We start from the raw sequence: 11,949 nt of genomic DNA, 5'->3' as shown, positions 1-11,949 counted from the left end.
CAACTACTGGAGGTAATGAAGAAGTTAATATTGCTAAAAATAAGTCTAATAGTGTGGGTGAAAAAGCTAATAGTGGTGCTAATATTGAGGTTGAAAATGATGACAATGTGTTAGATGAAGTTGATATAAGTGAAAAAGAAGAAGAAGATAGTTTAGTTGGTGATTCTAATAGCAAAGATTCAATTTGTGAGGGATTAGATGCAAATCCAGTAGAGGGAAGTGATGAGGATGAAGAGTTGAGGGCTGTAAGGGAAAAAGTTTGATAGTACAAAAGAATGCAATCTCAGGGAATTAAAGAAGGGGATGTACTTGATGTACAGCGTGGGCCAATTGAAGATAATGCAGCATATAAGGGTCATGATAGGTATGTAGGTACAAATGAGTTTAGAGTTAAAGGCACTGAAGAGCACTTGGACATTGATGATAAAATAGTAAGGGAAGTAGTGAAGTGGACAATGAAGGAAATGAGGTAGATGGAAGAGAAAAGAGAAGGAAAAGCAAAAAGTTTTATTATGATCCTGATTGTGATGTGCCCTAATAAGAGCTTGGTTTAATTTTTAAGAATATTCAACAATTTGGGCATGCTATCAGGAAGTATAGAGTATATAAAGGGGTTCAGTTGTTAATGAGACCAAATGAAAATCACAGGGTCAGAGTTAAATGCAAAGATGGTTGCCCTTGGCTACTGTTTGCAAGTATTGAGAAAAAAACTGGTAATTTTGTAATCAAGAGTTACAATCCCATTCATAAGTGTTATAGAACAAATAGGAATAAGCTAGGTAACTCAGACTATCTAGCAAAGGTGTTGAAAAGGAGAATTATTTCTTAACCAGGGATTAAAGTTATTGAAATTCAAAAGTTGTGTAGAGAGGAATTAAAGGTTCATATAAGTAGGACAATTTGTAGGAGGGCAAGAATGAAGGTCAAAAGGCATTAGGAGATTATAGGATTGAATTTGAGAAAATACTTGATTATGTTGATGAAATTAAGAGAAGTAATCCAGGGACAACATGCTTTGTAAATAGCAACGAGACAAATGATGGGAAGTAAATGTTCACAGCATTCTATGCATGTTTCAAATCATTCTATGCATGTTTTAAAGCATTAAAGAATGGATTATTTGCAGGTTGTAGAAGAATAATTGGTTTAGATTGAGCATTTATTAAAGGTGTTTGTAAGGATCAATTATTAGTTACTGTCTCCAAAGATGGCAATAATCAAATGTTTCTAGTAGTCTGGGCAATAGTTAAGATTGAAGACAAAGTCACCTCGAAGTGGTTCATTCAATAGTTGAACGAAGATTTCTGAATTGATAGTGATGAGGGTTGGACAATTGTGACTAATATACAAAAGGTACTTTTTGTTTGCAATTAATTCCTTAGCTATTTGAATTTTTAACTATTACATCATTTCTAACTTATTGCCATTTTATACAGGGATTGATTCCATCAATTGATGAGTTACCACCTGATGTATAGCATAGGATATGTGTAAGACATATTTGGGCAAACTTGGCTAAAAAATGGAAAGGCCCAGAAAGAAGGAAGAAATTTTAGGCATGTGTATGGGCAAAATTTGAAGTTGAGATGAAAGACAAGCTTAAGGAGCTGAATAAGCTTGGAACAGGTATTATGGTGGATTTCTTAGGGTCTAATCACTTGACATTTTGTAGGGCATTTTTTAGATTAGGTGGTTGTTGTGATATTGTTAAAAATAATATGTTAGAAACTTTTAATGGTTGGATTTTATAAGCTAGATTTAAGTCTATAATTACAATGCTTGAGGAAATTAGAATCCAAGTTATGGAGAGAATAAGGATGATGAGAGAATTTGCTAGTGCATGGATTTCTGACATTTCACCTATGGCAATGGAGAAATTAGAGAGAAATAAAGTTAGGGAAATGGATTGTATAATCAAATGAAATGGTGATTATGAATTTGAGGTTGAAGAGGGTGAATATTGGCATACTATTGATCTAAGATTGCAAACCTGCACATGTAGAGCTTGGCAATTAAAAGGCATACCTTGTGCACATGCTATATATGCTATGTTTCATAGGAAATTGAATCCAGAAAGATTTTATTAGTTTATGGTATTCCAAAGAAACTTTTCTTAAAGCATATGGTCATTTTATGCAGCCAGTAAGAGGCATAAAATTGTGGCCAGAATCTGATCATCCTTATCTAGAACCTCCTCAGACAACCACTCTACTAGGAAAGCCAAAAAAGAATAGGACGAGGTACAAAGATGAACCCAAAAAGAAATATGGAAAACTTACAAGAACTAGGATACAAATGACATGTAAACTATGCAACCAAGTTGGTCACAATATAAAAAAATGTGCAATGAGGAATTCAGTAGGAAATGAGGTACATTATTTCTCAATATGTATTAATTATTATGACAATTTTTTATGTCCTTCAATTACCATTAAGCAAAATACTATTGTTATTATTTTATATATATTTTTATAAAACCCGCAAAGCAACACAAGTAATGCAACATCATCACCACCAACTGGTGGTGCATCTAGTTCAAGGCCAAGCGCAAGTGGTGACTCAACTGTTATGGGTGTCAGTAGGGGAATAACTTCAGGCATGGGAATTGGTTATGGTAGGGGAATTGGTTCTAGTAGGGGTATTGGTTCTGGTAGGGGAAATGGTTCTAGCAAGGGAATTGGTTGTGATAGGGGAAGTTATTCTGGAAGGGGAATTGGTTTTGGCAAGAGAAATGGTTCTGGAAGGGGAAGTGGTTCTAATATAATTGATGGTGTTGGAATGTCAAGTGAAGCTTCTATTAGGAGACCAAAAGTTCCTAATTCTGGTGCTACAACTTCTTCAAGTCAAGTAAAAAGGAGAAAAAACTAATGGATGTGGATGTTATGTCAATCTGCATACAAGGGAAACAATTGAAAATGTAAGTTGATTTACAATTAATGCTTTTGTTTTGGACAAGTTAGTGCATGTTTACATTTTAACTCAATTTATTGTGTAGCCTGGGAGATCAGTTGAGAAAATGATCATTAGTAGTCGTACTGTTAAACATGCATCAGAAGCAATTAGTGACTTAGGATTCCAACCTAGAGTGTTGAGATGAAAGGGCAAGAATGCAGTTACCTCAAGGCAACTCCAGCAGCAGACAACTGAAATGGCCATGCACAGAAAACATCTCACTTCACAACAAAGGTCCCAATCACACCAACCTTCACAAGCAAGTAATAATATAGGGAATGGCACACAGCCTAATGGAAATGCCTGATGAAAAATGTGTTCTATTTTGACTTTTTGTATTTGCCATATTGTTGTGGTATTGTATTATAGTAGCAAGATGGGCAATAGTTGCATTTTAGAAAGGTTTAGATTTTCTGTCATCTATAATATTGCTTGGTATTTATAAAAATAGAAGCTGATATTTATGTAGAATAGCATTTTTGGCTTGTTTATATGTGAACAATTGTGTTTTGCTAATTAATATAGCAGTGTTATCCTCATTTCAGTTAATTTATATGTGAATAATCACCATATAGCACTCATTATAATTTTTACAGGTTCTTGCATATCACAACCCTATTTCAATTAGCTTATTTTATTTCACAATGGTTACAATTGTTACAATTACATAGGTATAATAAATTCATTATCATTTCATTTCCATTAATTTCTATAAACATATACAACACACTATTTCATAATAATAGACATGCAATCTATAAAAAAAAAAAAAGGGATTGCAGTACAAATTTATTTTCTCTTGCGAAAAAAAGTACCATTTAACTAGGAAATTGAAGCTAACTTCATAGTAGATTAGTGACTATACAAACACTATATATATATATATATATATATATATATATATATATATATATATATATATATTCTTAATCAACATTCATCCAATAATAACTTGTAACCCCAACCAAAATTGCTTCTCTTCAAATTCAACCACACACAGCTACATTAAACATAAGTAAGGAAAAGTAACAACATTGTCACCACTATACAAATCCACCTCCATTTTTAGTCTCCCTTCCTTGCCCTATCTCTTTCACCTTCATAAGTCCTAACTCTTGAGAGTAAACCCACAATAACATGCTTTGCATGAATTGGGATTGGAAGATCCAGCCACATGAAAAAACCACATGCACCCATATTCTACAAATTTAATCAACTCATCATAATAAAAATAACAAATAAAATTAATACTTATAATCTACTCACATACTTACCCTATATTTTTCACAATAAAAAAACTCCCTTCTACAAGTCCAAGAATGCTTCAATATCGATGGTTTACCATAATGACATATTGGTATGACAAACTCAACTAATAGTCCTTCCATTGTCTCTTCCAACACTGCTTTGTTCGATTTGATTAGAGAAACTCAATTGAGTCTTCAAATAATTGAGACGATGAAAGACAAATGGGCAAAGAAGAAAGAAAAAATTTTTACCATTGAAAGGGTGCAACTATTTATAAATGGGTTTTTAATCCCTAATTTGGGATTCAATTTTATAATCATTTTTTTTTCTTTTTCTATGTCATCTTCTTTTAATGGCATCACTCACTTAACAAAGCGTATATCCACACTACATATTGACTAGAACATGAGGCGTTAAAATGTTACAAAATTAATAAGATCAGGTGTTAAATATTGACAATAGAAAGGTTAGACAACCAACTGACTTTTTGTGTAAAGATCAATGACCAAATGATATATTTGGCTTATTTTAAAGAACAATTTTTATCAAACACATAACAGACCTTTTTTTATTAACATCAACTTTTTATTTTATTACCCAATAGATAAACTATTTTTCAAAATAATAATTTTATGATTAACAATCCTAAAATAGCAACCAAGCAATAATGCTAAACAGACTTTAACACATAATCCTCAATTTACGAGAAATTATAATATGAATGAGTTATTACATGTTTGGTAATTATATATGGGATGACAAATCAATTATGAAGTAGTAAGTAAGTTATAATAAATTTTATAAAATTTAATTTTGTTCAAATATTAAAACCTTTTTTTACGTTATAAATTATAATTATATTTTTATACTTCATTATTCTTTCTATAATTAATTTGTCATGTCGTTGGCTGACATGAAATTAGAGTAGTGTTGTATAATTTCTCTCCCCATTTATCCACAGCGAAGAAGCGTATGCTCCGACCAAACCACCACGTTTTAAGAACGCGTGCGAGCGTCACGTGCAACGCACGGTCTCACTCCGAAACATTTCTATGAACAAATTTTAAATAAAAGATGTGAAAGAAACCACAAAGTTTCCTAAAAAAATAAAAATAAAAAATAAAAAATAAAAAATAAAAGTAACCCCCTGTTTTGTTAGTTAGTTAGAGCGAAAGAAAGAGAAAGTGGGAGACATAGAAAAAATGGGTAAGGTAGTGGAGAAGAGCAAGAAGAAGAAGAAAGGCCGACCTTCTCTTTTAGATCTCCAGAAACGAACCCTCAAAGAACAACAACAGCAGCAGCAGCAGCAGCAAGAACATCAACAACTCAAGCAAAATAAAAATCGAAACCTTTCTAATTCAAATTCCAATAATTCAGCCGTTCATTCTTCCCATAATTACAATTCTGCCACTCCTACTCCTCTTCGTCGATCCACCCGCCGCAACCCTACTCCCTCTTCTCCGGAACACGACGATGACGACGACGACACCGTTGAATTGAATGGGAAGCGCCGAGAGAAGAAGCTTAAGCTCGTCCTTAAGTTGCCTTCATCCGAAAAATCGGAGCCTGATTCGGCTTCGCTTAACTCTAATGGGTCAGAATCGAAAGGCGAGGAGGATAAAGCAAAGGCTTCGTATCACAAAAGGCGGAAAATCAATGCGATCGGTGGTGGATCTGGGTTTGGTCTCAGTGAAAAGGTACTTCAGTTTTCCAAAGCTAATAAAAAAAGGGGAAGATTTTAAATTTTTGGTTAGTTTAGGTTTTTCAAATTTCTGTTATTTTTGGAATTGGAAAAAGCGCGAAACGTTTATTTTTGGGGGAGACTTAAATGCCTTTTTTTTTTTTTTGACTTGATTAAGGCACTCCTTCAATTGCGGGCCTCTGTAATGGAATTTCTAGAATTTCAGTGAAAGTGGTTGACTTGGTCTGGTCCTTTCTTTTCCTTCTCTTTTCAATTTTTTTCCTGGAAAATTTGTTATGGTTGGGCTTTATTGGCTATTTTCATTTTTAAAAAATTAAAATTTTGTTTCTATTGGTGTTAAATTTATTCAGTCTCTTATAAGCTGAAATAATAATGAATTTTTTGACTATTATATATAATAAAAAGTATAAATTTGTCTTTTCTTTAGTTATAATTTCACAGTTTTTTTTATCAGTATTTCTTTTCCGTTTTGGCGCCTTAATATTTAATGTTACTTTGCCTTTTCATAGCTACTTTGCTTATGGTTCTTCACCATTAAAGTAAAAATAAAAAGAATATATATATTTTTCTGCTAATTTCTGTTGTTTTCCTTTCAAAAAAAAAAAAAAACAAAATATTTCAGGGAGGGAAGCCTGTTGCTGGCGCAAACCCCACAAATAATGTACAAGGTTTGTTATTTGTTGATGATTACGCATACCCATTCCCTTAAAACGGACAAATTTGGGAACTTTTTTGTTTTATAATGTGAGCTGTTTTCACTCGTGCAGATTCGGGACCCTCAACTCCTGTACCTGATAAAAAGCTATTACTGTTCATCCTTGATAGGCTTCAAAAGTGCGTCTTTCAGCTTCTCTGGTTTTCAGTTTATGGTTCCTGCTCCATGTTGCTTTTTTTGGTTCTCAGTGAAATGATTTCTTTTTTGGGAATCAATTTAATTGCAGGAAGGACACGTATGGTGTTTTTTCTGAACCAGTAGACCCAAATGAGGTTTGTTTCAAATCGTGTTTTATGTTGCATTTCTCATTAGACTTGTCCCCGCCCATTTTTTAACTATATTTTCTCTGTTTATGCTATCTTATGCAGCTTCCAGATTACCATGAAGTCATTGAGCATCCCATGGATTTTGGGACTGTCAGGAAGAAGCTTTCTAGTGGGGTTTATACCAGCTTGGAACAATTTGAGGTTGGCATAGGCGTTTGTGATTATCTCTTTATAAGCATCGGGATTTGCTTTTGTTAGTTTTGTTTAGTTGCTTTAGATGCTTATATTTGGAATTTTTTTTTCAATAAAGTTGTTATGTGTTGCCAGCCGTCTGTGTGGAATGGATACTAGATCACATTTCCAGAATCCAAACTTGGCATTTATTGTTGTAGTATACCTTGTGATCTATTGTTGCATGTCAAATACTTTGTTCCCTCTTTACTTAAGTGGTTGTAATCCTACTTCATTTTGTTTGATTGATAAGCTAAAAGTGGCCACTAATTGTTTATTTAGATTGATGGCAAGATCAACTGGACAGATCAAATAACTACAGATTTAACATTTGGGTCCATGGAGCTTTTAGGTCTCTATGGGCACCGTATCAAATTAGTACTTGTTCCTAGGATTGAAGGTTTGTTGTCTGTTGCTTGGTTTATGCAGGGAACTTTTTGTTTCACCTTAAGTTGCCTGCTTGTAATTTTGCATAATCCACACAGTTCTGTAAAGAGTATTGTACTGATTGAGGCATTATATTTCCAGATTAGCATTCACCAACTTACCCCAGTTATTTTCTATTCATCGAGAGGTTTAGACTTGTTTTATGATACTATCAATCCTTTTAAAACTTAAATTGTCGGTCGATTATAAGTTTTTATGCTGAAAGAACTTATTCACTTAGCTGAGCTAGTGCCTATGGGAAATCCAGTGGCAATTTGTACTATCTGATTGTGCCAATCTAAGAATTAATACCACATAAAATTTGCGTACATTGGGAAACTGTTTCAAAGTAGGAATATGATTTTAATATGTCTCCTATTATATAACTGATGGGTTGTTGAAATTGAACAAAGCAGAGGAGGTTTCCTGTATGAATCCAGCAGAATTTGGTTGGTGTACTTCTAATAATGGCAAATCTTCTTTTAATTTGCCAATTGATGGCATATCCACTTTTAATATCACAACCTTTTTGATCCACTTGAGACTATAATGTAGTGTTGTGGGAAATGTAATTATTGTTACTGTGTCTGAGAGCATTTGTGGGTTGAACTACAGTTGTCCAGCATAGAAAACATCTTAATATTGTTGTGATTATTGACAGGGCTTAGTTGAGCTGTGGAGGCCAACCAGTAGAGGTTATGCACCTATCAATTTCTGTCATTAACATGTGCTTAGATAATCAATGTACTTTATAGGGCCTATCTGTGATGTGGAGTGCCATCACACTCTCAAATTTTGCTACAAAATGGCCTGGGAAATAAACCTTTCACATCAACACATGCAGAATTTTATCCATCTGCTGCTTCCTTACTTTGTGGTATGAGTGAGTCCTCATGTCAACATGAAACAGAATGTGTGCAACTGCTATGAATCAACAAATATGCTAAGAAAGCCCCAATTGTCTGCTCTGTTTATACCATTATTTTCTACTCCTTGACATGATATTCATGGATAAGTGTGTCTAGAGTGATGATTTAGATTTATGAATGTCCTCGTTACAGATTTTACTCTGATTGCTCTGATTGTTTTCCAGAATATTTTTGTAGGGCCATTGTTAATGCTTAAACTTTTTATTCCTTAATTTACCCTAGATATAGTAATAAATTCACGGCTTATAGCTGCCCAATTTTATGAAATAGTTATCACTAATTCAGTGTCTCCATGCTATTGGTTTGATGGCCAGGGAGTTGAATTATAATAATTGCTACAGATCCTGATGAAAACTCTTGTTCTACTTGCTATTGAATTGGCATTTCTTGAAATGTTCTCAGCTTCATATCTGTAAAGCAATTAAGGATGTGCTCAGAAGCTGAATTAGGCCATTATCCTGATCTAATAATATCTTGAAATTCATTTACATTTTCTTTGTTTTTTGGAGAGTGACGTCGAAGTTAATGTCATCGTCTTGCAGAAAGATATTTTCTTAATCTGTTCAAATGCGATGCAGTATAATGCCCCAGATACCATATATTTTAGACAGGTATAATCAACCTCTTAGCTCTAAATTTCCCATTGCTCAACCATTTGGAAATGTTATTTGAATTTCTGTTGTTGTTGTTAGGCAAGATCTATACAAGAGCTGGCTAAAAAGAATTTTGAAAATTTAAGGCAAGATAGTGATGATAATGAACCAGAACCTAAAATAGTGAGGAGAGGTAGACCACCAACCAAGAATTTTAAAAAACCAGTGGGCAGGCCTTCATTGGAGCATGCTGCTTCAGCAGTTGCCTTGGATGGAACTCTTGCAACTGCGGGAGAGAGCATCATCTGGTCCAATAATGATCTGAGAAAAGGACCTCATGTTTTAGACAAGTCTAGCTTGCCAGATTCATATGGACGATCTCATGGTTCTCGCAATGATGGTCATTTGTTGACTGACAACAAATTTGAAAAGAATGATGAAGGTACCGGTTTGAAACTTTAATTTCAGTTTTTCTCCCTCCCCCTCTCCTTTTGTTCCTCATTTCCTCTTTTGTGGCCAATATGATGAGAGAAAAGAAGCTCATGATTCACATAATAGGAGGTTTAAGTCACTTTCACATTTGTTGCAGGCTCTATGTTTAAAGGTAATTCAATGAAGCATAGAAAAAGACAATTTGTACTTGATGAGAACAGGCGTAACACATACAGCCAATTATCAGCTGGTGGACGGGAACCATCTGTGTTGGCTACTTTTGATGCAGAGAGGAAGCAGCTGATGGCTGTATGTATCACAGTGATATCCATTTTTCTACTTGATTCTTTTGAATATCATTGTTGAACCATGTGCCTCTGTACTTTTCCATGCGCCAATTTTATTAGGCATGTTTGCTGGTCCTTCCTCTGGTTAGTTGATTGTTGTAGCTTCATGTGCATCAGGTAGGGCTTCTGTCAGAGCATGGTTATGCAAGGAGCTTAGCTCGATTTGCCGCAAATATTGGCACCATTGCTTGGAAAATTTCTTTGAAAAAAATAGAGAGGTCTTTGCCATCTGGAGTTATGTTTGGCCCTGGATGGGTTGGGGAAAATGACATCCCACCACAGAGGGCATTGCTTTTTCCTTCAAACCCTCAAGGCCTGCCATCACCATCACGGCTTCGCAGACTTCCCAAAGATTCATGTGCTGTTGTCGCATCTTGCAGTGTTGAATTGAGAGAAAAACTGTCAGAAAAACCTGAAAATAATGCGAGCAAGAATGATATACCTCAAATTCACTCTGCCGCAGAGGCACCACAATTAACCAATGATCTTTCTCTATCTGCCTCAACATCTGCACCCCATGCGGCTGCTAGTAAATCTGAACCTTGCATGGAAAGAGAAGCAGCAGTTGAGGGATTTAACTCTCATGGGGGTTTTAACATCCTCAACAGCAACACAAGTATGACCAGGCCAAGGCCTCCCTTTCAGATTCATCAGAGCCATCAAGTTCACCCTGGCATGAATGGATTCAATGGCGCCTACAGGTTTAGTCTTCCAGCCCAGATGGGAAAACTAGTTGGAGCTGCCAGGCTTGGGACTAACTTTCGGCCATCCCTGACTGACAGAGTCTCTACTACTAATACTAACTTTGTCCATGCATCAACAGAAAACAGCCTGAACTCAAAAAATCCAAAGCCTTCAGAGAATTCCTCTGCAATAAATTCCAGTGGCGCACTACCAAATTCTGGGAACGAGGAAAAGGTGGCCCCAAGATCTGGACATGAATCCCGACCTTCATGGCAAGGATCATCACCACAGCCAAAACCAGATTCTGGGTTGTCAACGCAACAGAAATCAGATTCAAAACCAGATTCTGGGTTGTCAACGCAACAGAAATCAGATTCAGTCCCACCTGACCTGAATGTCAGATTTCAGTTTCCAGGTTCTCCTAGTTCTAGCCATGTTGATTCAGCACAGCCAGATTTAGCATTGCAGCTCTAAGAAATGAGTTAATTATTTTTTTTTTTTTCCATCATCTCTTTGATTTAAGTTGACCACAGAATGGTGGGTTCACCATTTGTGCTCCTGGGGATGAGACCAAGATATGGTCTCTTAGAGGAGGAGCCACCCGAGCCTTACCTAATTGTATTGTACAACCGTAGGATGTTTCTGTACAGATTAATGTGTCCTAATTTTTAGGTTCACAAAAAGAAAGAAGGTTTCATTTGTAACATTGGAAACCAATCAAACCCAAGATGTTGATGTAGCAAGAATTTGATTCTAAACATTAGATATTAGAAGTTTATTATAATTAATCTTGTCAATGTTGGAAAGCAGAATGGACTTGGAATTCAAGGCTTTTTGGACCGGAACATGGGAGGTAGACTTCTGACCCTTGTGCATATGGACTTTTGGCACTGAAGAATCGGGATTTGTGATCATAAGAGACAACTTTGGGGCTTATAAGCAACCCTCCTTAGCTTTTGAAACCAAGAAAGAGCCAACAAACATGGAAACTCGGTTAACCTTGCAAACTTCCTCTCCCACTTTTCAATTAAATAGCTACGGGATCCCATCGACGAGACGAGTTGAAACATACCAGTTTCACCCGCTAACTCCACTAGTTGGAGAGAATGATGAGCGCTAGCTGCATGAATTAGTTGATATGTAAACAGTGTCGACTCCTATTATAATCAAACCGAGTCAGCATTGTAAGTCTGTATTGTAGCATGAATAGTAATCAATACTATACAGAATAAATTAATGTAGCAAAATGGTACTACAGCAACAGGCGACTCGAGGTTGCCTCAATTCGGATAGTCGACGACAAATCATTTTGGTATCCAGTGGCTGGACATATCACAAACAAATGAGAAACAACATTATTTCCTTAAAACAAATTCATTAACAAATAAATATTCTTTCACTTGGGCTATTCGTTAAAGCAAATA

At 35.4% G+C, this 11,949-nt stretch overlaps 2 protein-coding genes across 2 annotated transcripts; both read left to right on the top strand.

Moving 5' to 3' along the window:
• Window positions 1-275: 275 nt before the first annotated feature.
• Window positions 276-3,097, top strand: LOC131183203 (cell wall protein IFF6-like). Its single transcript, XM_058153476.1, has 3 exons — window positions 276-469; window positions 2,487-2,847; window positions 2,996-3,097. Exons 1-3 carry the CDS (start codon window positions 276-278, stop codon window positions 3,095-3,097), a joined length of 657 nt encoding a protein of 218 aa, XP_058009459.1.
• A 2,213-nt stretch (window positions 3,098-5,310) lies between these two features.
• LOC110672560 (uncharacterized) lies at window positions 5,311-11,309 on the top strand. Its single transcript, XM_021835356.2, has 9 exons — window positions 5,311-5,897; window positions 6,525-6,570; window positions 6,670-6,736; window positions 6,844-6,889; window positions 6,986-7,084; window positions 9,012-9,080; window positions 9,162-9,504; window positions 9,652-9,803; window positions 9,959-11,309. Exons 1-9 carry the CDS (start codon window positions 5,403-5,405, stop codon window positions 10,997-10,999), a joined length of 2,358 nt encoding a protein of 785 aa, XP_021691048.2. The 5' UTR covers window positions 5,311-5,402; the 3' UTR covers window positions 11,000-11,309.
• Window positions 11,310-11,949: the final 640 nt, after the last annotated feature.

Source organism: Hevea brasiliensis, chromosome 1 (genome assembly GCF_030052815.1).
Source record: "Hevea brasiliensis isolate MT/VB/25A 57/8 chromosome 1, ASM3005281v1, whole genome shotgun sequence".
NCBI lineage: Eukaryota > Viridiplantae > Streptophyta > Magnoliopsida > Malpighiales > Euphorbiaceae > Hevea > Hevea brasiliensis.
This window is presented reverse-complemented; position numbering and strand designations above follow the sequence as displayed.

Bases quoted from the DNA above. Each gene is read 5' to 3' on its own strand.
- LOC131183203 (XM_058153476.1), top strand. From the start codon at position 276: ATGCAATCTCAGGGAATTAAAGAAGGGGATGTACTTGATGTACAGCGT. The intron at 470-2,486 runs GTAGATGGAAGA...AAACCCGCAAAG, and splicing joins TGGACAATGAAGGAAATGAG to CAACACAAGTAATGCAACAT. The intron at 2,848-2,995 runs GTAAAAAGGAGA...TTTATTGTGTAG, and splicing joins CTACAACTTCTTCAAGTCAA to CCTGGGAGATCAGTTGAGAA.
- LOC110672560 (XM_021835356.2), top strand. From the start codon at position 5,403: ATGGGTAAGGTAGTGGAGAAGAGCAAGAAGAAGAAGAAAGGCCGACCT. The intron at 6,737-6,843 runs GTGCGTCTTTCA...ATTTAATTGCAG, and splicing joins ATCCTTGATAGGCTTCAAAA to GAAGGACACGTATGGTGTTT. The intron at 9,081-9,161 runs GTATAATCAACC...TGTTGTTGTTAG, and splicing joins ATACCATATATTTTAGACAG to GCAAGATCTATACAAGAGCT.